We start from the raw sequence: 23,362 nt of genomic DNA on the forward strand, positions 1-23,362 counted from the left end.
ACAGTACAGTGGGTTTATATCCCTTCTCTCCGAGCTCCTTCGTGTGTGAGATATTCTACAAATCTGAAATTTCATGGTGCTGTTGGAAATCTCCAGCTGGTTGACAGGCTATTCCTCATCCTTTTCCCTGCCCATTCCTAGAAGCCAGGCTTAGCTGTAGGCATTGAGATGACCCAGTAACACACACAAGCACAGGACCTACTGAGGAGCTGACCTGATGCAATTATTTGTGCTTCAGCAAAGGCAGGGAAAGGCACACGTGGCAGATTATTCCAGTCATTTGGTCTCTGATAAGTACAGAACCATCCATGATCCTGGGATTATTCTTCTCTTCTAGAAAAGACCTCTATGGGGCACCTTGAGGGTTGAATTCTTGCCAAACTTATGCAAAGCAGTGATGCTGAGCCAATAAATAAATATCCAGAATTATCATTTTTGACGATGCTAAAAAACAGCCCATTCTTCAAATCATGGAATCATTAAGGTTGGAAAAGATCTCCAAGATCATCAAGTCCAACCATTAACCCAGCACTGCCAGATCCACCACTAAACCTTGTCCCCAAGTGCCACATCCACGTGTTTTTTGGACACTTCCAGGAATGGGAACTCCATTGCTTCCCTGGGCAGCCTGTGCCAGGGCTTGACAGCCCCTTCAGTGAAGGAATTTTTCCTGGTATCCAACCCTGACACAACTTGAGGCTGTGTCCTCTTGTCCTATCTTAATTAATATATTAATAAGTGATTTTAATGTTAATGAGCTTTTGTTTTTCCTTAGGCAAAAGATAGAGGCTGTGAGGAAGGAGAAAGTGGCTGTACAGAAGATGGTTGAGAACCTGAAAAAGCAGGTGTGTGGTCAGAGCCCAGAACCTTCTCTCTTCTCACTGTATAAAAACTGTTCCTTGGATGGTCACAAAGGCGGCTGAAAATGACCATTTTATAAATTTAAACTTTGATAACTGTTCTTATTACCTCCTTGAGATTGATTTGAGGCTTGTTTGACCTGCTGAGAAGACAACAATTGTAATTATCCAGCTCACAGAGGCTTGAGAGCCCTTTCCAAAGTCAACTTTGAAAGTTTATTTCATAGAAATATAAAGTTTGAGTCTTTGTTTTGTAGTCTTAGTGGGTAATGCTTTGCAGTAGCCCATAGGAAATAGAGATGATGTGACTCAGCCTCTGCTTATTTCCCAGCTGGCTGGTTCTAGGAATGCTGCCAGCTGTTATCCATGTGATTGCTACTTTTATTTTAAGGGTGGTTTGTTATGCTGGCCAAAGTAGAAGGTTTAAGAAGCTTTTACATTCATGTCCCTCTCAGTATTGCTGAGTAAAATTCTTCTTAGAATAACCTACTAAGATAACCTTCAAAATCCACATCAGCATGGCAAAGGGAAGGAGGAACAGTGCTGTGCTGGGTGACTGATATAACTGGTCTAATTAAGGCCAATTAACTGGTCAGGGTCACTGTTGGAGTGACACTTGTCAGATCTTTAATTCCCTTAATAGAAAGGAAATATTAAAACCTCATTCCCTGTGGAAAATCAGTCGTAGCTGACACTGCTGTCCCCACTCAGGTGGCGGATCTGAAGACCAGGAACCAACAGCTGGACTCTGAAAATACAGAACTGAGCCAGAGGAACTCCAAAAATCAGGCAGATGTACAGGATCTCAATCAACAGCTGGCAAGGGTGCTCGAGCAAAAGGAGAGGGAAGAGGGAAAATGTACCCTGGAAGAATGGGAAAAGGAGAGACTGGTACTGAAAGAGGAACTGGAAAACTCCAAAAGAAAGGTACAGGATTATACCGGGGCAATTGGACTTCCAGGTGCTATGGAATGGGCATCCCTGTCTTGGGATCTGTGTGGGGTTTCAGAGCTGAGATTTGCTAAGTTCTGGCTTAAAAATTCCTACATGGAGCAGGAAATAAAGCCTGGCAGCAGCCAAAAGCCTGGAGGTAAAAGTGTACAGGTTGGCCTTGAAAATGATGGCAGATATTTCCCTGCACTTCCCAGCATGGCTGTTGTGTTCATCCAGTGCCATCCCAGCTCTAACCACTCTCACTGGCTGCAGCATCCTCTGCTTAACCTTTGGTACCCTGTGAGTCTCCTGGATTGAAATCTGAGCCCTTTGCTTTTTGCAGTCCTCAAATCTGGTGTCATCCCTGGAGGTGGAGGTGTCAAAGATGAAGGTTCAAGCTCATCTAATGGAGCAGGAGAACCACATCCTCAAGCAGGAGCTGGAGAAGACAAAACAGGTATGGTATCCTATTGCCTGGAGAAGCTGTGGCTGCCCCATCCCTGGAAGTGCTGGACAGGTTGGAGCAACCTGGACTAGTGGAAGGTGTCCCTGCCCGTGGCAGGGGGTGGAATGAAATGATCTTTAAGATCCTTCCCAACCCAAACCATTTTGTGATTCCATTTGAGTGCTGTCAGATAATTCTCACCATCCTTTATTGTATTCTGGGTTGAGAAAAATTAATTTCTTTAAAGAAAGGTCATAAAAGTTAAGGGAATGTAACTCCTCTTGAAACAGTCTCTTGGTACAATGCACAAGTGTTCAAATGAGGTTGGGCTCACTTAGACTTTGCCAAAAGATTTTTGGCAGTTGTGGATCTACAGGGAGAAGCTTTGGTAAGCACAGAGATTTAAAGCTCTAATTAAGGAATAGACAGGGCAAATGGGATCCACAGGAGAACATTTCTCTGTGTAATTGGTGATACCCTTATAGCTCCATTTAAGGGCTGAGCTCTTCCAGCATGTCCTCTCAGAGAGAATTCCTATTGCTAAATCCATCTGGAGATATGGGTGGAGATAATTTCCTGGAGGGCTCAGTTATCTCCTGTATAAGCACAATTCAACTGGCTGTAAATATATGCTAATAAACACAGATAATGAAGGCTACAAATGAAATGAGTCACCTCCCTGATCAGGGCTCCACAAAGTCATTTTCTGTGCAAACCACTCATTTGAGACACCCAATGCTCAGGGTTGATAATGGTCTTAAAAAGCAAAAGCAGCTGAGGCCTGTTCAGTAATGAGTGAATTGTGGCTGGATGTAATTACAGGCAGGAGATGGAGTGAGGAAAGGCAGGAGAGCCTGGGAGAAGGCAGAGTGCTTGGCTGGGAAAAGGATCAGAAGTCAGCAGTACAGTGGTTTTCCCTCCATGTATTTTCACCCATGTCAATTTAGATTAAATATTAGGGAGAAATTCCTCCCTGTGAGGGTGGTGAGGCCCTGGCCCAGGTTGCCCAAAGAAGCTGTGGCTGCCCCTGGATCCCTGGAAGTGTCCAAGGCCCAGGTTGGACAGGGCTTGGAGCAACCTGACCTAGTTGAGGATGAACCTTTAAAGATCCCTTCCAACCCAAACCATTCCATGATCCCATGACTTGCATGCCAACTTCTGCAACAGCACAGAAACGCAACTGTGAGGGGTTTGCTTTCCACAGCTGCCCAGATGCCCTGATCTCTCTGACCTCCAAAATGAAGTTTCGAGCTTAATTACGAAAAATGAAAAGCTGCAGAAGGAGAAAGAAGCCCTGAGCGAGGAACTGAACAGATGTATTGATAAGGTAAGAAAGAACTGCAAATCCACATCACTTAAAATTCTTGTGTCGTTATCTGTGTCACCATAACCTGTAAAACTACTTTGGATCTTTTGTTTTTCCTTACCCTCAAACCAGATAAAGGCTGAATTGCCACTGCCTGATATTTTTTTTTTTTTTTTCCTAGCTGGTCTGAGAGAGGAAATCTTAAATTCTGGAGCTTTACTGTAATTTGATTATGTAGAAAATTCCAAACGTTGCAATGAAGAGAGGCCTGGGTATAAATACTGTAGCAGGACAAGGAAGACAGTGTTCTTGGACTTTTATTGCAGCTTTAACATACTGTAACTCTGAACTTGGGCAGAGTAACTCATGTACACACTGTAAATAATGATCCTGTTGTGTGGAAATCCAGGCTGGGAGCTGAGAGGGTTTTTTTTCTACTTTCTTTGTGTGGCTGTAACTCCCTCTGGGTTAACCCTCCAAGTCAAACTGAGTTAGAGAAAATCCTGAGTGAGGCTTCCCCATGTAATCTCATTGCAGGTAGCTCAAGTCAGCTGCTTGGAGAGTGCAATTAGCAGCTTGAAGCAGGAGCAGAAATCCTGGGAACAGCAGAGTCAGGCATTGAAAGCACAGCTCACCATCTCACAAGAAAAGGTACAAAATAGTGATTTTGTTTGTTTGTTATAGCCCTAGATAAAAAGCATTTTGATCATCTTTCATAGTGCTTTCTTTCACTAAAACCCCCTTCTGATGTGTGCAAAGATGTGGTGCAGCTGAGAGTGGCTGCCTTGATGGGCTTTCAAAGTGGTGCATGCTCTTAAAGGACAAGAGGAAACTTCTAAATGGAACAGGGGACTTTTTTCTTGCTGAAAAAAAAGTGATGCTGTTTTGCATCCACAGCCAAGTTACTTTTGCCAGTTCACTCTGCCTGGTTGTTCCTAAAATACTGGAGAAACTTTGCTCCTGCTCTCCTGGTGCAGGAGGAGGGCTGTGAGCATCTGGCTGCTTGGCTGAGCACTCTCCTTGGCCATGGGCTGCCAGGAGGAATAAATAATTCAAGGGAAATCTTCTCTTCCAGCACGTCCCAGCAAATGTTCAGGGCTGGAAGGTGTCTCTGTTAAATGCAGCCTTTTGTCTGTATTCAAAGTTTAAAATACTAAAAGTGGATGGCTTTGCACCACATCTTTGCACACATCAGAAGGGGGTTTTAGTGAGAGAAAGCACTATGAAAGATGATGGCTGCTAACTTGGAACAGGAAGTTGGAAAATCATTTGGAATTATAGAGTTGTAAGGTTGGAAAAGTCCAACCATTCCCCAGCACTACCAAGGCCACCACTGACCCACATCCCCAAGTGCCACATCCACATGGCTTTTAAATCCCTCCAGGGATGGGGACTCCAGCACTGCCCTGGGCAGCTGTACCAGGGCTGGACAACCCCTTTCCATGAAGAAATTTTCCCTAATATCCACTCTAAACCTTCCCTGGTGCAACTTGAGGCCATTTTCCTCTTGTCCACTTGTTCCCTGGGAACAGAGCCTGACCCCCACCTGGCTCCACCCTCCTGTCAGGGAGCTGGAGAGAGAAACTCAATTTACCATTTCCAGAGGGGGTTGTCAGTGTTGTACCTTCACTCCTTCCATCAGAGATCCTAAACACATGTGGCACCTGTTCCATAGACAGGAAATCTTGGTCCAGCAAAGGTGATTCCTGCTTGTTACAGGTTCAGAGCCTTGATGAAACACTGCAGAGCACCAACCTCCAAGTGTCCCGACTGAAATCCGACTTACGGGTGACGCAGCAGGAGAAGGAAACTCTGAAACAAGAGGTGGTGTCGCTGCACAAGCAGCTGCAGAGCAGCAGTGAAAAGGTAAAGGGCTTCAGGGGCCTCAAAAGATAGCTCTAATTATTGTATATTGTATATAATGTGCAGATTTTAAACTGACTTTTTAGAAAACTTATTATTTTAAGCATCGAATGTAAAGGTCAATCCATCTGAGTTTTCATCCTTCCCTATAAGAAACCTTTTGCCAAACATAAAAACCCAATTCTGTGAATAATGCATGAATTTGCACCTATCAGCTATAAAATTTAACAAACTAATCGACTGAGGATCTAATTTCCAGTCCAACTGAGTTTTGAAAGGTAGAGAATTATGCCAACCTCTCTGAACTAATGAGGATTTGTAACTGGAGGAGGTTGTAGACAGCAGTCTCGGGATTGGTATTATGGGTTCAGTTAGTAATTTGGCTTGTTTGCCCTGTAATTAAGGAATATTTAATGTCCACATGGAAAAGAGGCTGTTTCAGAATGGTACAACAGGAACTAAATTACAGCTATTACTGACTAATATATAATACTAAGTCCTGTTTTGCTCTAAACAGAGCACAAATTGCCTTTTTTTTTTTTTTTGTGGTGTTGAACTCTGTGCACTTGTTCTGCACTCAGTTATTATCCATGATTTTAGTGGAGGGAAGCACTTGGGCTTTGCACGTTGGGTTTCTTAGGAGAGAAAACAGTGTGTAGGCTGGGAGGAAAACGGGAATCCTGCGACTTTAGAGTCTGCAGGTACCAAAAGTCCACGTAAAACCCACCTGAATAGAGGAAATATCTGCTTCTTTGTTTAAGGCCTAACCCTGCAATTCTGTCTGTCTTAAGAATCGGGTTCTGGAAGGGGCTGTGCCTTCCCCAGGGCTGCAGGACCAGCAGGGGCCAATGCACTGGGATGGAGTGGAGCAGCCGACGGATCGGGAGCAGAACCTGCTCAGGCAGGAGAATGAGAGGCTGCAGAGGGAAGTGCAGAGCACTAAAACAGACCTGGCTCACTCCAGGGAGAAGGTAACCGGAGCGAGGGGACAGATCACAGGAGGGCTGGGGCTGGGAGGAAGCTCTGGAGATCATCCAGACCAACCCCCTGTTCGAGCAACCCAGAGCAGGTTGCACAGGATCACATCCAGGCAGGTTTTGAATATCTCCAGAGGTGGAGACTCCACAGCACTCTTTGGATATTTCTCTTCTTTAAAAGAAAATCCTGTTAATTCTTCTCCCGTTAATTCTCTGGTCCAACTTCCAGCTAACACCCTTTCATTTTTTTCTTTTAAAAAAAGATTCTTAATATTCCCAGCATTCTTCTTGTGCGATTTCTTGGCTCACAGCAATAGGCAGATTAGGAGGAGGAGGAAGGGAGGGAAGGAAAAAGAAAGGGAGAGGGGAGGACAAGATGCTCAAAGCTAAAATGTCAAAAATACCCCAGATTTGCCCAGAGAATCTGTGGCTGCCCCTGGATCCCTGGAAGTGTCCAAGGCCAGGTTGGAGCAACCTGGGCTAGTGGGAGGTGTCCCTGCCCGTGCCAGAGGGTTGGAATGAGATGGGCTTTAAGGTCCCTTCCAACCCAACCATTCTGGGACTCTGTGAATCCAAAATCAATTGCTGCTCAGTACTGTAGATGAAGTAGATGCAAATAGATTTTTTTTTTTTTTTTTTTTGGATCACCTGGAACATCTTTCCACATTTGCTCTTCTCTTTAGATCCGGCAGCTGGAATCTACAATCCTTTCCCTAAAGCACCAAAAGCATCAAAGCCAGTCAGGCATCGTCAAAGCCATAGAGCAGGAGAAACTGAGCCTGAAGAGAGAGTGTGAGCAGCTGCAGAAGGAGTTGTCATCTGCAAACAGGAAGGTTAGTTTTGGGTGGTGAAGTGAGAAGCTGTAACTTCGTTCTTTTCCTCCCTGTTTCGTGCTTTTTTGTCTCTTAAAAAAACCAAAACAACCCTGTCCCAAGGAGCTGACTGTGCCCTGTGCATCTGCAGGGTGACATTCACTTGTGGCAAAGCATGACATTTGTCCAAACAGTCCTGTTTTTTTAGTCTTGAGTTGTCTTTAATGGTTCATGACTTAAGTATTGGGGAGAAAAAAGTAAAAAAAAACCAGATGAAATAACCAACTACTGTTTCTCTAAGGAAACTTCTCTTGTCTCTGATAGATCAGTCAGATGAATTCTCTGGAGCGTGAACTGGAAACCAGCTCAGAAAATGAAGGGCTAAGGAAAAAGCAAGTCAAGCTGGATGATCAGTTAATGGAGGTACTTCTCAGTCAGTGTTGACTGTGGGGCTTTATCCCTGTCTCACTCTGCCTGTGGATTTGTTTTAAAACAACTTCTAGATGTGTAGGAACAGAGAAAACAAATTGAAACTGGAAGAACTAATCTCTCCTAATATTTAACTTCATCTTTCATGACCAAGATGTGAGTGTGACAAATGTTGTGGCTTCTCATAATTCACATAAGGCTTCAGATGTAAAAGCAAATAGCAAAGAAACTTGTTTCTGTGCTTTTGAGACAAGGCAAACACTTCCCTCTTCCTTCCTAAAACGTGTCACCTCAAATTTCCTGACTAATATTTGTGTGATGCTGCTCTTGATGTAGAAACCCGTTCTTATTTACTTGTGGGAGTGATTTGCTGAATTTAAACCTTGTTATGTTATCGTGATAAATCAGCAATTTATGCATTTTACTGTTGTTTCCACTCATGCCTTGAAATTTTCAGTTGAGATTCCTCCAAAGGCTGCAAATTATGGTGGATATTAAAACTGTATAACTCTGAGGAGTCCTTGGAATGGGCAGAGCTTAACTGTGTTTAGTGTGAACCTTAAGGTCAGCCCAGACCTCTGAGTTGTCTCTCAGTTGATGTCCTGGCTTTGAGTTTATAACATATAAAAAAAAAAAAAAAAAAGAGGAAAACCACAATTTTGGCTTTTGCTATAAATCAGAGCATCTTACAGATGAGGCTTTTACAACACTTTATTAAAAAGACTTCATGTTTTTCATCAAGGCAGCAAATAGGAAACGTTATGCTGAATATACGATGTAATTGGTTATAAAACTGTGAAAACTTGATTAGTAAGTACGAGATTTTGACAAGTTAATGAAAAGACTGTTTATATTCCCTGTGCTTTTATTTATATAGTCTTAATTAAGCTTTGGGAAAATGCCAAGCACTGTTAAACCCCCTTCAGTATAAGCACCAAGCAGGGAATTGCGTTTTCTGCTCAAATGTGTATTTCAAACACGTGGGATTTTGTTCCTCCTCTTAATGTTTTCCAGGCAGGTGTGTGTATAACATTTTGTGCCTTCTAACTCTCTCTTTTGTGCCTGTTCTCCTTTTGTTCATGGCTAACCTGGCTAGAACTCAGTGGTTGGAAGTAGCAGAGAAGGGTGCAGTTCTCTTTCTGAGATAGTGTGCGAAGGTAGAGCAACGATTTTTGATGTACTACCATAGCATGGAGAAAACATTTCTTTTTTTTCTTTTTTTTTTTCTTTTTTTTTAATGGGTTTTTCCTTTTATTCCATGCATCTTTTTAAGTAAAGGAGCCACTATTCATTTATTTCAAAGTCGATTTTTCACTTGGACTGTTGTGCAATGCGATTCTGTGCCCCGAGGAGCTGAAAATTCCTGGGGCGCCACCTGAAAAATGGGGAGAAATAACCCAACTGAAGTAAAAAAAATAGTTAAATTTGAAAGTGAAAAAATGAAAAGTGGCTTCCTACTAACCCATTGACTGTGAGGTTTGAAGGTGTTTGCATACTTACCTCTGGTACTTGCATGCTTTTCCACCGGACTGTCCAATGTATCCCTAAATTAACTGCTCCGTGATCCCACTTGGCATCATCCCAATAGTTTAGCAAGTTCATTATTGCTCCATTTTTTTTTTTTTTCCCCCACAGATAAACACAGCAGGACTATATTGTTTTCATTATTGTTTTGCTGGTATTTGTTTTTTAAGATGCTGTTAACACTGATTGACTGTTTCTTCATTAGATACTGCTTCACAGCAGGGCAGGAACCCCTAAAGAAATTCCACAAAAAGCTCATTATTTTCACTGTTTATATTGTCAGGATAAGAACAGCTCCTTTCCAGACGAGTTGATTCAAGAGAACCACTTCCCCCAGATAACTTAAAATAATACAAATAGTTTTATTTTGAAGTACCTATAAACCTATTTTCTGTTTGCCTGAGCCAGCAGAGATCTAGAGATGGTAACAGAAGAGCTGCAGTATTGTAAAATATAGTTAGTTATAGATTAACTCAACCATTGAAATATGACTTCAAATTGAAGCTTAATTTTACCATGAGTGAAAGGAAATTAAAACCACTTGTGAAGGGGAAATTAAAACTACTAAGATAATCTTTTACACCTTTTCCTAAGGGAACAGAGTAACAGTTTTGGGACAACAAGTGAAATTTATCAGCTGGGGAAGAAATTATTGATGTTATACAAATTCAAGCTGAAACATTGGGTATTTTTACTGTGCAGATCTGGAATTCTTTAGTATTATAAACTCTTAAAAGTGTGAGTTACTTACCTGAGTTTTACTTTAGTCTAAAAAAAAAAAAAAAATCTAAATTATTTCCTGTGAAAATATGATTATTTCCTTAGCTCTCAATATTTCTACAGTTAGTAGTGAACATAAGGAAAGATCCACAGGGGTTTAAATATTGAATTTTGAATTTAATGTAGCAGCTGGCATCCCATTGCTGAAGCCATCATAGATGGCACTGAAAATTTGTTGTGCTTGGAGAATATTCTCTCTCCATCCTAAATTAAAGACTAGAAATAACCAGCACGACTTCAGTGCTTTTATTTGTAAACAGGTGCTATTTTTAGAAGAGCTGCTGAGATGGGGGTTAAAATAAAAATTGAAAATTAAGAAGGACTAAGTTAAAGCTCACCTAAACTAAACCTTGACAGGTTTCACCAGAAATTCAGTGGATTTGTTTATCGTTCAGGTCGGAAATGTTGGATCAAAGCTCAAATTCCCTTAGAACTGCATGGAGCTGCATCTTTTTTTTCCCTTGGAAAAAGTTGTCTGTGGAGCTTCTCTTGCTGAGTTCAGGCTCGTTTCTGTTGCACACAACAAATCTGAGAAGCAACCTGATGTCTGGAGCGTCGCTGGAAGGTCCGGCCGTGCCCATGGGTGATTTATTTTTTTTCATTTCCCCTCCTCTCCAGATGCTCCACTCCAGCTCCAGCGGGATGCGTAGCCAGAGCCCGCATTCCTGGGAGCTCCAGCAGCAAGGCTGTGCCGTGGTGCCCAAGGAACAGTTCCTGCAGCTCCAACACCAGCTACTCCAGGCAGAGAGGAGGAGTCAACGTCTCCAGGAAGAGCTCGAGAGTCGACCCTCGGACACGAACATGCAGCAGGTAAAGCAAAAAGCTCCCGTTGATCCAGGGGTTTCGACTTTTAAGGGATATTTGGGTCAGCTGTCTTGGGTTTGGTTTGGTTTGTGTTTTTTTTTCCCCCTGATTCTGATGAGATCCCTTCTCCGTTTATGCCAGTTCAAAAGTGAAAATGAGAACTCATTCCATCAAAAGTCTGTACAAAGGGAGGTCGTTTGGCATCTTTAGCCTGAGCCACAGCTTAGTTCTGAAGTGCTCCTCATCTTTTTTGGAACCCAAACCACTCCCATCCACACTCAACTGGCTTTTCTCCTTCTGATCCTTTCTGTGTTCTGTAGGGTTTTTTTGTTTATTTAATGTCCATGTCTGGAACTATTATTTTTAGCAATACACCACACCAGATCCATCCCATAAAATCCCACTTTGGGCTGGTTTTGTCCCCTGGAATTCTGTCAGTTGGAACAGAATACAAACAAATGAATCCTTTTTTTTATAAGGTCAAATCTTCATGATCTGGCCATGAAACAAGACATTTGTTTGGAGAACGTTGTTAATGTTACAGAGAAACTTCCATGTTGGCATTTCTGTGGAAAACCAGTTCCAAGGAACATTAATTACATCCACTGCCCGCACTGGGCAGAGTCACATTTAGTGGTGTTTTGATTCTTTTTAGCTTGTAAAACTATTATAGTTTTTATTGTTGAATTATTTATTATTATTGAACTATAGGCAACAGATAGAAAAGTTTGCATCTCCCATATAATAATTAAGCTTTGGACTGAGCTTGCCAAATGATCCTTTTCTTTTTCTTTTTTTCCAAAGAGTTAATGAATCTCTAAATCTCTAAAGCTTTGGCTCAGGCCATAGGTCTTTAAATAATATTATAACTTCATCTTAAAATAATATTACGGTTTTATCTCATTGGAAAAGATAAAACTCTAAATTACTTAGATAAAATACTAAATATTTGTATTAGATTGGATGTATTTAGATTATTGAATGTATTTAGATTAGATATTTGTCTAGATTAGATTTATATTTAGATTAGATAAATAGATTAATTGGATAAAATACTATTAACTATTTATTAATCTGTTAGAAAAAAAAACCCTCTTACATTTTAAACTCAGGTTGTTGTTACAGTTTGAAAAATAATAATAAGATCAAGAGTTTGAAGCTCAAAAATCTCTGAACATGGTAAATAGGGTATTCCTGGGAAAAAAAAAGGTATTCCTGGAGACAATATATGCAGTAAACAGTTCTCAAAGTTTCTAAAATGTGGAGTAAAAGTTCTTTTTAAAGAAAGGTATAAAATCAAAATGTCCCTTCAATAAAGGAACATAAAAGGAAATAAATATAGGGATAAATAGGAATAAATTGACTGTAATCCTATGTCCTTTTCAGAGGTGCTGATGGACCTGGTCCCATCCCATGGAGGGTGTAATGTGCAGTTTAATTTAGAAATCAATAAAAGCCATCTTGCAGCAGTGGCAGCTGCAGATGAATGTGCTGGTGTTGCATTAGGAGTGATGACTTTGTGATTTTTGCTTTTGCAGAAACAGTCTGCAAACCAGTCACATCCTGGAATTTGGAGTTTTAGAGAGAAATCCACTTCTGCATTTCCTGGAAAAGCTTTAATTCTGGAAAACTCCATGGATTTAAAAATACTTGCAGAGAGGCTTTGCAAATATTTGCTGTCAATGCACTAATACACTTAATTCTTCAATTTTTTTTCTTTTTTTTTCTTATAGTAAATGGCTATTCTGATTCCTAACATTTACTACAGGTGTTTTTTTTTCCATGGGCTTTGCTAGAAAAGTTTCTAAATTACTATTAAAAACATGCATTCTACAGTTATAAACGAGGCCAAAAAAACGTTTTTTTGTTTGTCTGAACTTCACCATTTCTGTGAGCACCTCCTGCTTTAATTCTCACTGTTGCCTTTTCTTCTCCATCCCCATTCCCAGGCTTCACATTCAGTTGAGTTTATGTCCATTTTAATGTCCCCTTTAGCACCTTGAAAAACTTGCATCCTAATCCCTCTCCACCATCTTTCCACCAGTGAGTACAAGGTCAGGTTATCTCCCTGCTTTCTGTGTAAAATTTTTTGCTGCTGCTTTGCATTTTGCAGCCTTCTTTAGATCCTGAGGTATCCAAAGTTATCCTCACCCACACCTTTTTTTTTTTTTTCTTTTTTTTTAATGGAATTATTTTGTGTTTATCCTCCTCTGCAGTTTTCATTGCTTTTTGATTGCTGTGGTCTGTGTTCTCGTTCATTTTACAGTCACTCTTGAGCTATTTCCCCCCAAAGGCTGCTGTCATATGTTGAAATTTCACTAAATTAAATTAAATTATAACTCCTGAGCTGTTTTTACTGTGTTGACCTCTCTGGACTCTTCTGAATTCCCAGTGACTGTTCCTGCTGTGTCTGGTGCTGTGGTTTGGTTTTTTTTACCTCACATTCCTTGCTCAAAAACCACATTTGGGAGCCTGTTAATGACCCAATATTTCCCGAAGTTCTCTTAGAACCAACCAACATTTTTGTTCAGGGTACTTAGAGCTGCTCAACTTCCCCTTTTTCAGGTCTTTATTTCAAATTTCACAGAATCACAGTTGGAAGGGACCCACAAGGCCCCTTGAGCAGCTGCTTGTTCACTCTGAGGGCAAGACATAAAATTAGTTTTCAAATAGAAATGTAAGGTTTTTAAAGGTCAGTTGGGCTACATTTTTTTCACAAATGCTGTTTGGCCACCTGTGAGATATTTTTAATATATACACACTTATATCATGTATGAGGAGATGAGATTTTATTTTTTCATATATATATATATGTATGATATAGATTTGTATATATTATATAGATTTTGTATATAAGAAATGTATTATATTGTTTTTATAGATATAAAACTTTTTATATGTAACTTATAGATATAAAATGTATTTTGCTTTTTATCTATAAAATATAGTATATATTTTATATCTATAAAATGCAGTATATATTTTTATATAAAGTGTATGAGATATATAAGGTATGATATATATAAAGTAGGGTATATTAGATATAGAGAGAGTATATTATATATATATAAAGTAGGGTATATTAGATATAGAGAGAGTATATTATATATATATAAATTAGAGTATATTATATATATATAAATTAGAGTATATTATATATAGAGAGAGAGTATATTATATATATATATAAAGTAGAGTATATTATATATATATATATAAAGTAGAGTATATTATATATATATATAAAGTAGAGTATATTATATATATATATAAAGTAGAGTATATTTTATATATATATAAAGTAGAGTATATTTTATATATATATAAAGTAGAGTATATTATATATATATAAAGTAGAGTATATTATATATATATATAAAGTAGAGTATATTATATATATATATATATAAAGTAGAGTATATTATATATATATATATATAAAGTAGAGTATATTATATATATATAAAGTAGAGTATATTTCAGATATATATATATAAAATGTAGGGTATATTATGTAGAGATTATATATGAGATTTTATATATATGGTGGCAAATAATTTCCTGTGAGAAACTTTGCTCGTTGCAATTAATCACTGCCACCGACCTTTTAAAAAACCCCAGATGAGCCATTTCAAGAGCCCCTAAACCTAGAAAATGCCCCCTGAACCTCCCAGCTGGGTCTGTGTGGTGCTAACACTCATATTTAAAGCAAGAAATATCAGGTATTCTGATATATTCTGCATGTTCCCTCTTTGTCTGTGTGGTTTTGTTCATTCTGCGTTGCTTGCGTGATTTTTTTTTTTTTTTTTTGCTTGAAATATACTTATTTATTGTGCAGAAAAAAAAATAAAAATGTGGATATCAGGGTGAAGTATCCCCCTTCCCTTCTTTCTCTAGGCCTTGCTACCGGAGCAGCGAGCAGTGCATGCAGATTCCTACCGGAGGATCGGGCACCTCTGACAGCTTGGGCTGCTTATGATCCCTTTCCATGATAAACACACACACACACAAAAAAACCCATGAACTGGCATAAGCTGAGAAACTTGAGGATCAAATTATTCTGTGCTTTTTTTTTTTTTCCTTTAAAAAAAAAAAAAAAAGCTATATATTAAAAAAAAAAAAAGTCTCCGCGGTGTTATTTTTATTTTTCCCTCCTATTTATTTGTCTAGAAGCTGTTCTGTGAAAGCTCGGAAAAACAGCTTTTTTTTTTTTTTTAATTTGTCACACAAATGCTTTTTATTTATGCTATTTAAAATGTGCAGCGTGTTCAGCGAGGAAAGAGCCTATTTTTCCCAAATGCTACTAATTTTATATGAGATTTGAAGAAAATCTGGGGGTATTTATACTGCATTTTTGTATAAGATGTATAAACTTTTTAACAGGGAAAGATGACTTTTTTTTTTTTTTTCCCGGATGTAAATGAAAAATAAAATTTTTTTTAAACACGACATCTCTTGTCTTCTTGCATCAATAATTTCAACTTCATGAAGAAGAATTATCACATTTTAGATGAAATGTTTGTCTTTGAGGATTGTCACACTGGGATATCTGGGGGAGATTTGTATGGGGGATGTTTTTAAGCACAGATACTCAGCTTTTCTTTAGCAGATGTACCTATAAATTTTAAGTAAAGAATTTCCATAGTACATGAACATATTCTGTGTGGCCTTAAGGTAAAAGGGGCAGTGCCAGAAAAGGGAAAACTATTAACACACTCGTTTCTTGGATAACATTCCTTAGTGGTCTTTATTTTGTCTCAAATTGCTTGATTAAATTAGAATTTTAATGCTTTAATAGGTCTGCAAAACACCTTTTTGAGGTCTATGATTTTCTAGTTGAGAGCCATGAACTATTTCATGGTTGACAAGGTCTTCTTGCTCCCGTTTTTAATGATCTTAAAGCTCTACTGCTTGAGCTGGTTTTTTTTTTTCCCCATTAAACATGGAATAATATAAAGTGAGAACATTCTCAAATCCACTTCGAGCCAAAAAATAGGGATCACAGGTATTGAGACCACTACAATTCTTCATTTCCACGTAACTACTCACTCAAGGCTCCTGCAACCATTAAGAAGTGGAATAATGAGCCAGGGTTTTGAGTTCCAATCAAATTACAAAGGATAACTCGTGATAACTTGGCTAGAAAATCCTTTAAGGTCCTGCTTATTTTTTCAATCTGGAAAAATATCCACTCCAGCCACACCGTGAAACTGTTCTCTGTGTGACTCCAATGTAACTTTTTTCACAAAAATGAATTATCAACCCCATACACAGATTTAAAGAGTTTTGGGTGTCCCAGCAAATCAAATGTTGAGGGGGCTTCAATCAACCCCCCAAGGGGATCTTCTTATGATGGTTTAGATGAGGAATTACCCACCTGAAACATTCCTCCCTCAGTTTTTCATTTGTCTTCCCCCCTGTGATGGTTTTGGGTTTGAAGGCGTTTGGTTTTGGGGAGGTTGGTGCTTTCTCAGAGTTGATCTTCCCAGATTAATTCCTAGAATTCGAGTAAAAAAAACCTGGCATTAAAATAAAGACTCCATGTCTAAAGTTCCCAAATACAAGAAAGCTTGTTTGTAATTCCTGCTGTTTCTCATTTATTTGGGAAAACCTCACTCAAATGTTGGTGTAACTCTCATGGCACAGCTACTGTGCTTTTAATTAGACTGTCACCTGACTGAAGAAAAAGAGGAAAACCTGTTTAGGGCTAATGTGTGGAAACATTATTTATCAACAATTAATTGAAAAAGACATAAAAGACGTAAAAATATGCTACTTTTTTAGCATATTACTCAATTTCAAGGAGTCTTTGGAGTGGGAGAGTTACACTTTCAGACATGCCCTTACAACTTTAACATTAATTATTTCCTAAACTATTAAGATTTTGCTTGGCATTTTGTTTCCCACATTCAACAGAACTTTGGCAGCACTGAACACCAAGAAAAGGAAATTATCCAGATCTGCCTCTGATGGTTAAGACTGAATTTTGTATCAGTTTTTCTTAGATCTGGTAATTCCAAGTGTAACTTTGGCTTGGAAAACAAGTGCGATGCTGCAAATGTCCTTGAAGTGTTGCCATAGCACTTTTCTTCCATGAAGGATTTATTCTTTTTTTTTTTATTTATTAATTTTGACTCCAAAACACTCAGAAGTGTGGAGTGCCAGGTATTTTCTTATATATAAACTGGGGGGGAAAAAAATAGTCTGGTGAACATGAACTGATTTTTAACTGATTGTCACATAAATGTTGCTTTCCAGGGGGGTCACGAGCAGCTTCTAAAAATGATGGAAGAGCGTATGATGGATGTTGAACAGAAACTGAGGCTTGTGAAGAGGCTTCTCCAAGATAAAGTAAATCAGCTGAAAGAACAAGTGAGTATTCCTCGTCTCCCTCAAATCATCCCCGTTCCTTCTGGAAACAGCCAAGTGGGCAAAAGCTGCCAAGTCGTTGCTTAGAATGAAGTTTAGAGTGATTTTTGTTTTAATGCTTTTGAGCCCAAAAAGTCCTAAAATTCCAAATTAGGAGTTTGGAGTCTGCCACTCAATGATTTCCTAACTCTGGAAGCAAACACCGAATTCCAGCCAAGGATCCCTAACTGGAAAAGTTTGCTTAGAAAACGAGGAAAAAGAACTTGATGAAGAGTTCAGAGAGGATTATTGTACAATTACTGATTTCTTTGATGCCTCCTGCTCCAAAGACACCTTGTTTGGTGTGGGGTTGGGGGATTTTGGTTTTTGGAGTTGTCTCTGTGGGATCACCGGGCTTCTGGATTCTCTTGCGACCTGGATTTATCTGTGGAGGACAAATGTTATGAAGCACTTGAAGCCCTTTATCATCTCCTTAAATAGCTTTCCCAGTCTCAAAATATTCAGAATATTCAGTCTGAAGACTCCAGGTTTTTAACCAAGATGGTGATAAGATGAACGGGTGGGTTTTTCCTTTGACGTTCGAGTTCCAACCAACACGTTCGCCTGCTGTCTTTATTTTAAATTTTAATCTAAGTTTAATTTAAAAATTTAAATTTTATTTTAAACGTTAGGGTGGTTTGTTGTTGGGTTTTTTTTATTTTATTTTATTTTTAGCCTGGTGAGTAACTGTGTCCCGTTCCCACCCCAGCTCTCCAAGAACACCAAAGCGGACGCGATGGTCAAGGATCTCTACGTGGAGAACGCGCAGCTCCTCAAGGCTCTGGAGGCGACGGAGCAGCGGCAGAAATCCGCGGAGAGGAAGAACTATCTGCTGGAAGAAAAAATTGCCAACCTCAACAGGATAGTGAGGAACTTGGCATCCCCTTCCTTCGGCTCAGCCTCTGAGGTCAGGTCGTAGTGAAGCCACTCTGGGTGTCCCGAGCACTTTACTGAAATGAAGCTGATGGTTCAGCTTCTCACTGCGTTGCCTTTTCTTTTTTTTTTTTTTTTTTTGGATGAATTTTGGTTAACAAGGAGAGCACAGAGCTAAATTCCCAAACTGGGCACTGCCAAATGAGAGTTTTGTTTGTTCCCAGATTGTCTTTCTGCTAAGTTTTGCCTAAAAGTAATGTTTGCCACATAAAAAAACCAAACCCGTGTGTTTTCTAGGTTAACTTATTTTGCTGCCTCGGGTTTCATGTAAAATCTAAATTCTGAATTTCCTGTACTGGCTCAGTTTGTTGAAGACTGACCTGTCAGTATTTCTAGGTTTTGGAGCATGAGTTATCATTCCCAGAATCCACATTGAAGCCAAGGACTAAAAGCAAATTTACATCACTGAATTCAAAGCTTTAAAATATTTTTGGCTTTCTGAAATACTTCATGCTCCAAACTTGGAAATGCTGATAGCTCAGGCTTCAACTGACCAATCAGATGAAATATAAATGTCAGTATAAATGTTGTCAAAGGCAAGACTTTCCTGGGATGATCTGTGTCCTCCAGACTGATTCTGGTCTTTCTAAAGAAATTATGCATTAGGCTTCTGAGTTATTCTTCACAGCTTTTTCTGTGCAGAGCTCAGAAAAAAAAAGGTTTATTTCAAATATATAACTAGACTGCTGCCTCCAACTAAGTGTAAAGGTATTTCATGTGAAGAAATTTCCCAGCTGGCAAATAAAGGCTATTTCTATTTTTGATTTGTTTTTTAAGCTGTGCTGCCAGACAACTTATAAATTGTAGAGGCCTTAATTTTTTTGAATGCGGAAGTAAGTTATATTAAACACAGGAAGAGTCACTCAACGGAAGTGAAGGTGGGAGTTTTGTTTGTATAATTCTGTAAACTATTATATATAATTTGTAAATTCAGTAGAGCAGTGCAGTATGTTTATTAAACAGCTGGCAGAAGAATGAAAAGGGGCACTTGGATGATTTTGTCAGTGAGAATCCTGGCGTTGGAATCCTCACAAACACGGAGCTTTGCCGTGAATGCAGCGTTCGTTTTGACCTGAGGGATGATCTGCAGTAGATCCTAGTACAGAATTCAAGTCTGTGATTAATTGTAATTAATTGTGTGAAGAGACATATTCAATGTGAATACAAAGAACTCAGGGAATAACAGCCTAAATTAACTTCCTTCAGCATTGTAAATGTGGATATAAATGTCAGTAGAGGAAGATAAATATGTGTTAGGAAAAGCAGGAAAAACCAAATTGTATTTGGGTGAGTATTACCTTAGTCCTCCTTAACCAACAGAGGAGCATCAAGGTTTGCAATGAGAGGGGATCCCTCCTCTTGGATCAGTGGGGGAGGCTGGGAGAATGCAAGTTTTTTGGGAACACCTTCAAACCAGACCAGTAAGACACCACTAACACTGTAAATCAAACTGGTGACAGGGGCCACGCTGGCAATACTTGAAACTGGACTTCTTTAAATAGATGGCTGAGAACACAGAGGGAGAGGTGTTTTGTCTCAGAGACCAGTAGCAAGGTGATAATTCTGTTATGAGCCAGGAGTCCCCCAGAAACTGGGATAACACTGCCTGCAAGCCGTGGAGGAACCTCTGGATAAAGGAGTTTTACTTGGTACTGGTTAGCACGTGGCTGTAGAGGATGCTCTTTGTGTCTATGGGGTTACTTCTTAATTTTGGAGGATTGATGGACCTTCTCCTCCTCCTCCTTCTTCTCCATTGCAGGCAACATACTGGAAATGGAAATATAATCATGGAAGAACATCATGTTGCAGCATCACACAGTCCTTATAAATCATTTCACTGCTGTGCTTTCCTAAATGCCTGGAGTGGGGATTTCTCCAAGTCATCTCAAAAACGAGCATTTACTGGTTTTTCAGAGGCTGCAAAAATATCTTCCCAAATTGGAATCGTGGCAAATTGATGTAAATCTGAGGTTTTAAAAAGCTGAAGTAGTGAGATCTTGTTTCTTTTAATATTAATCACCAGGTGGTCTCAGCTACAATAAATCTCTGTGTGTTTGCAAAGTGGGAACTGAGCACACCCCTAAAACCAGGCCCATGCTGTGGGAACTAGCAAAGCTCCAAAATACTTCCAGGAAACGGAGGAAATGAGGTCCAGAACTTCTATTTGGGAAAATATTATTAGCTAGCACTAATTTAGTACTAATTATTTTAGCACTAGTTCGTACTTTGACCTTGGTTTACTTCCGTCTGTGACCAAGGTCTGAAGAGAGAGAATATTTCACTTAAGTTGTTGTGCAATTCATTTCACATGACTCAATTTTAAAGGCTCCACTGCTTCACTAATTCTTTTAATCTCCTGGTAGTTACCAGGCTTTTACAAACCAAAAATACAGACATTGGAAGAGCACAGCACCAAAAAGGGAGCCCAGGAAGGGAGAAACAGAGAAAAGGGCCTTTTGGCTTCTCCCTTTCTCCCCTATCCTACCTTGCTCTGCTTTTATTTCATTTAGATTCAAAAAAAACCCCCAACCTAAGCAGAGGAGAGAGGAGGAGGAAAACGTCCTACTGGTGAATATTTTTGAGGCGAAACTCCACTTCCACTGGTGTATTTGTGTGAATTAATTCTCAGAAGTGCCTTTTGCCATTACACATTTTAGAGCCTTTCTCTGCTGTGCTGGGTTCGTTGCTCCAGGATAATTCAGGACAATCCCTTCCCAAAAGGAGGGATCCCAGAGAAAAGGCAGTGCTGCTTACGGGTGTCGTGTTGCTTCTTGGTTCTCATTGTGTCAGCTCAGAAGAGAAGCAGCTCTTTTTTTACAAAGTCCAGGCTACTGAAAATAACCATATAAACGTGTAAATTATTAAAGCATTAACGGTGTTTTGTGCATGAATGTGTCTCCTATGCAGTATAGGCAAAAACCAAAGTATTTAATGTTGTAGCAGTCAAAAGTCACTGAATTTTTAGGCCTCGTTCATACAACAGGTCTTGCCATGTCACATATGAACTACTTTATTACCAGAAGGTGATTTAAGTGTTTTCAACTGTTGCTTTATGAATCACTGTGAAAATAAAGGCACATAGACATTTCAGGTTGGGGGTTTTGGAAGGGCACAGTCCCCAAGTTAAATTTATGTGTACTAAATTCACACAGTTGAAGTGCTGCTTGTCAGTTTAGAGTGATTTAAAAGTCCACATTGTGGCATATTCTCCAAGTAGTACTTAAATACAAGGAAAATTGTATTATTTGAATTCTGGTTGGGAAAAAAAGAAGGCTTGTAACATATTTGATTTTTAGCCAGATTATGAGTTAGATAGAGCAGGGGACAGTCTGGATCTATCAAGTAAAACCCTTTTGTTTACTTTCAGCAAATACCATCCCTGTCTCTCAGGATTTCCATCATTTACCTGTTCAGTCTCCCATTTGGTGTCATTTCATGATGAATGACTTCTGTATAAATGAAAACAAATGTATATTTTTTTTTTCTATCGAGTTCGTTTTGTTCTGGTGTAATATATTGTCCTTAGAACATCGTGTAAAACTGAGAGATGAACCAACTTACACATTATTTATAATGGATGAAAAAAAAAATACATTAATGTATGATCCGTGCTTGTGTCTTTTGTTCTTTATCCAGCATGAAAATCATAGAATCATGGAATAATTTGGGTTGGAAGTGATGTCTAAAGGCCATGGAGTTCCAACCCCCTGTCATGGACAGGGACACCTGCCACTATCCCAGGTTGCTCCAAGCCCTTTCCAACCTGGCCTTGGACACTTCCAGGGATGGGACATCTACCACTTCTCTTCCCATGGAATTTGCAGGCGTTTCAAGTAGTATCTGCCATTTTATCAGACAAAGATTTAATAGGAAAACGGACAGTTTGGCAGCTATGAAAAGTAGTTTCTTCCATTGTGAAATTATGAAATCGATTAAAGGGAAAAAATCTTGACAGGTAGTGAATACACTTCAACTTACTATTGAGGACACCCTGCCCTCAATTGAAATTGTATTCCTATTTTTCACTTTTATATGGAAAATATTGAGTGCTTGTTGTGAGCCTTTCACAGAATCATGGAGTGGTTCAGGTTGGAATGGACCACTGAAGGTCATCTAGTCCAGCCCCCTACCCAAGCAGGGTCCCCCAGAACACATCACTCGAGATTGTGTCCAGACAGGTTTTGAATATCTCCAGGGAAGGAGACTTCACACCCTCTCTGGGCAGCCTGGCCAGTGCTTGGTCACCACACGGGAAAGAAGTTCTTCCTCATATTCGAGTGGAACTTCTTGTATTCCACTTTCTACCTGTTGCCTCTCATCTTATTGCTGAGCACCACCAAGCAGAGCCTGGTCCATCCTCTTAGAACCACAGAATATTTTGAGTTGGAAGGGACCCACAAGGATCATCCACTCCAACCCCTGGCCCTGCCCAGGACACCCCAACAATCCCACCCTGTCCCTGAGAACGTTGTCTAAAAGCTCCTGGAGCTCTGGCAGCCTTGGGGCCGTGCCCACTGCCCTGGGGAGCCTTTTCAGTGCCCAAACACCCTCTGGGGGAAGAGCCTTTTCCTGAGATCCAACCTAAACCTCTCCTGGCACAGCTCCATGCCATTTTATTTGCACCCTCCCTTCAAACACTTATATACATTGGTAAGATCCCCCTCAGTCTCCTTGAGTCTGAACTGCCCCAGCTCCCTCAGCCTGTCCTCACACATGAGGTGCTTCAGTCCCCTCATCATCTCCACAGTCCTCCTTCACTGGACTTACTTCAGGAGCTCCATATCTCTTGTCCTGAGGAGCCCAGAACCGGGCACCTTTTAACCTTCTAAATCTTCCTCTTTTGATGACCAGTGTGAGGACAAGAGGAAATGGCATTAAACTGAGACAGGGGAGGTTCACAGAATCCCAGGATGGGTCAGGTTGGAAGGCACCGCAGCGGATCATCTGGTCCCACCTCCCTGCTCAAGCAGGGTCATCCCAGAGCGCATGGCACAGGATTGTGTCCAGATGGCTCTGGAATATCCCTAGTGAGAAGATTCCACACCCTCTCTGGGCAATCTGTTCAGTGCTCAGTCACTGCACAGGAAAGTTCTTCCTCGTGTCTAGGTGGAACTTCCTGGGCATCACTTTCTGCCCTGTGCCTCTTGTCCTAGAGAAGGACAAGATAAGCCAGTGTGTGCCCAGGTGACCAAGGCAGCCAATGGCACCTGGTCTGTAACAGGAATAGTGTGGCCAGCAGGACCAGGGAAGTGATTGTCCCCCTGTGCTGGGCACTGATGAGGCCACGC

At 40.0% G+C, this 23,362-nt stretch overlaps 1 protein-coding gene across 4 annotated transcripts in view; it reads left to right on the forward strand.

The window, feature by feature from the left end:
* Positions 1-21,684, forward strand: part of NIN (ninein) — a 62,721-nt gene extending 41,037 nt beyond the window's left edge. For 3 of the 4 annotated variants that reach the window (XM_027662505.1, XM_027662504.1, XM_027662506.1), the window contains exons 19-30: positions 776-845; positions 1,572-1,787; positions 2,137-2,250; positions 3,443-3,565; positions 4,082-4,195; positions 5,264-5,410; positions 6,199-6,378; positions 7,068-7,217; positions 7,521-7,619; positions 10,548-10,739; positions 16,992-17,105; positions 17,851-18,060. In XM_027662505.1, coding sequence (XP_027518306.1) covers positions 776-845; positions 1,572-1,787; positions 2,137-2,250; positions 3,443-3,565; positions 4,082-4,195; positions 5,264-5,410; positions 6,199-6,378; positions 7,068-7,217; positions 7,521-7,619; positions 10,548-10,739; positions 16,992-17,105; positions 17,851-18,060 — 1,729 coding nt within the window. Of the gene's footprint in view, positions 1-775; positions 846-1,571; positions 1,788-2,136; positions 2,251-3,442; positions 3,566-4,081; positions 4,196-5,263; positions 5,411-6,198; positions 6,379-7,067; positions 7,218-7,520; positions 7,620-10,547; positions 10,740-16,991; positions 17,106-17,850 lie in introns of all 4 variants that reach the window. The other variant, XM_027662503.1, reaches the window with a different exon arrangement.
* Positions 21,685-23,362: the final 1,678 nt, after the last annotated feature.

This window comes from Corapipo altera, unplaced genomic scaffold (genome assembly GCF_003945725.1).
Source record: "Corapipo altera isolate COAL_440 unplaced genomic scaffold, ASM394572v1 169, whole genome shotgun sequence".
Taxonomy (NCBI): Eukaryota; Metazoa; Chordata; class Aves; order Passeriformes; family Pipridae; genus Corapipo; species Corapipo altera.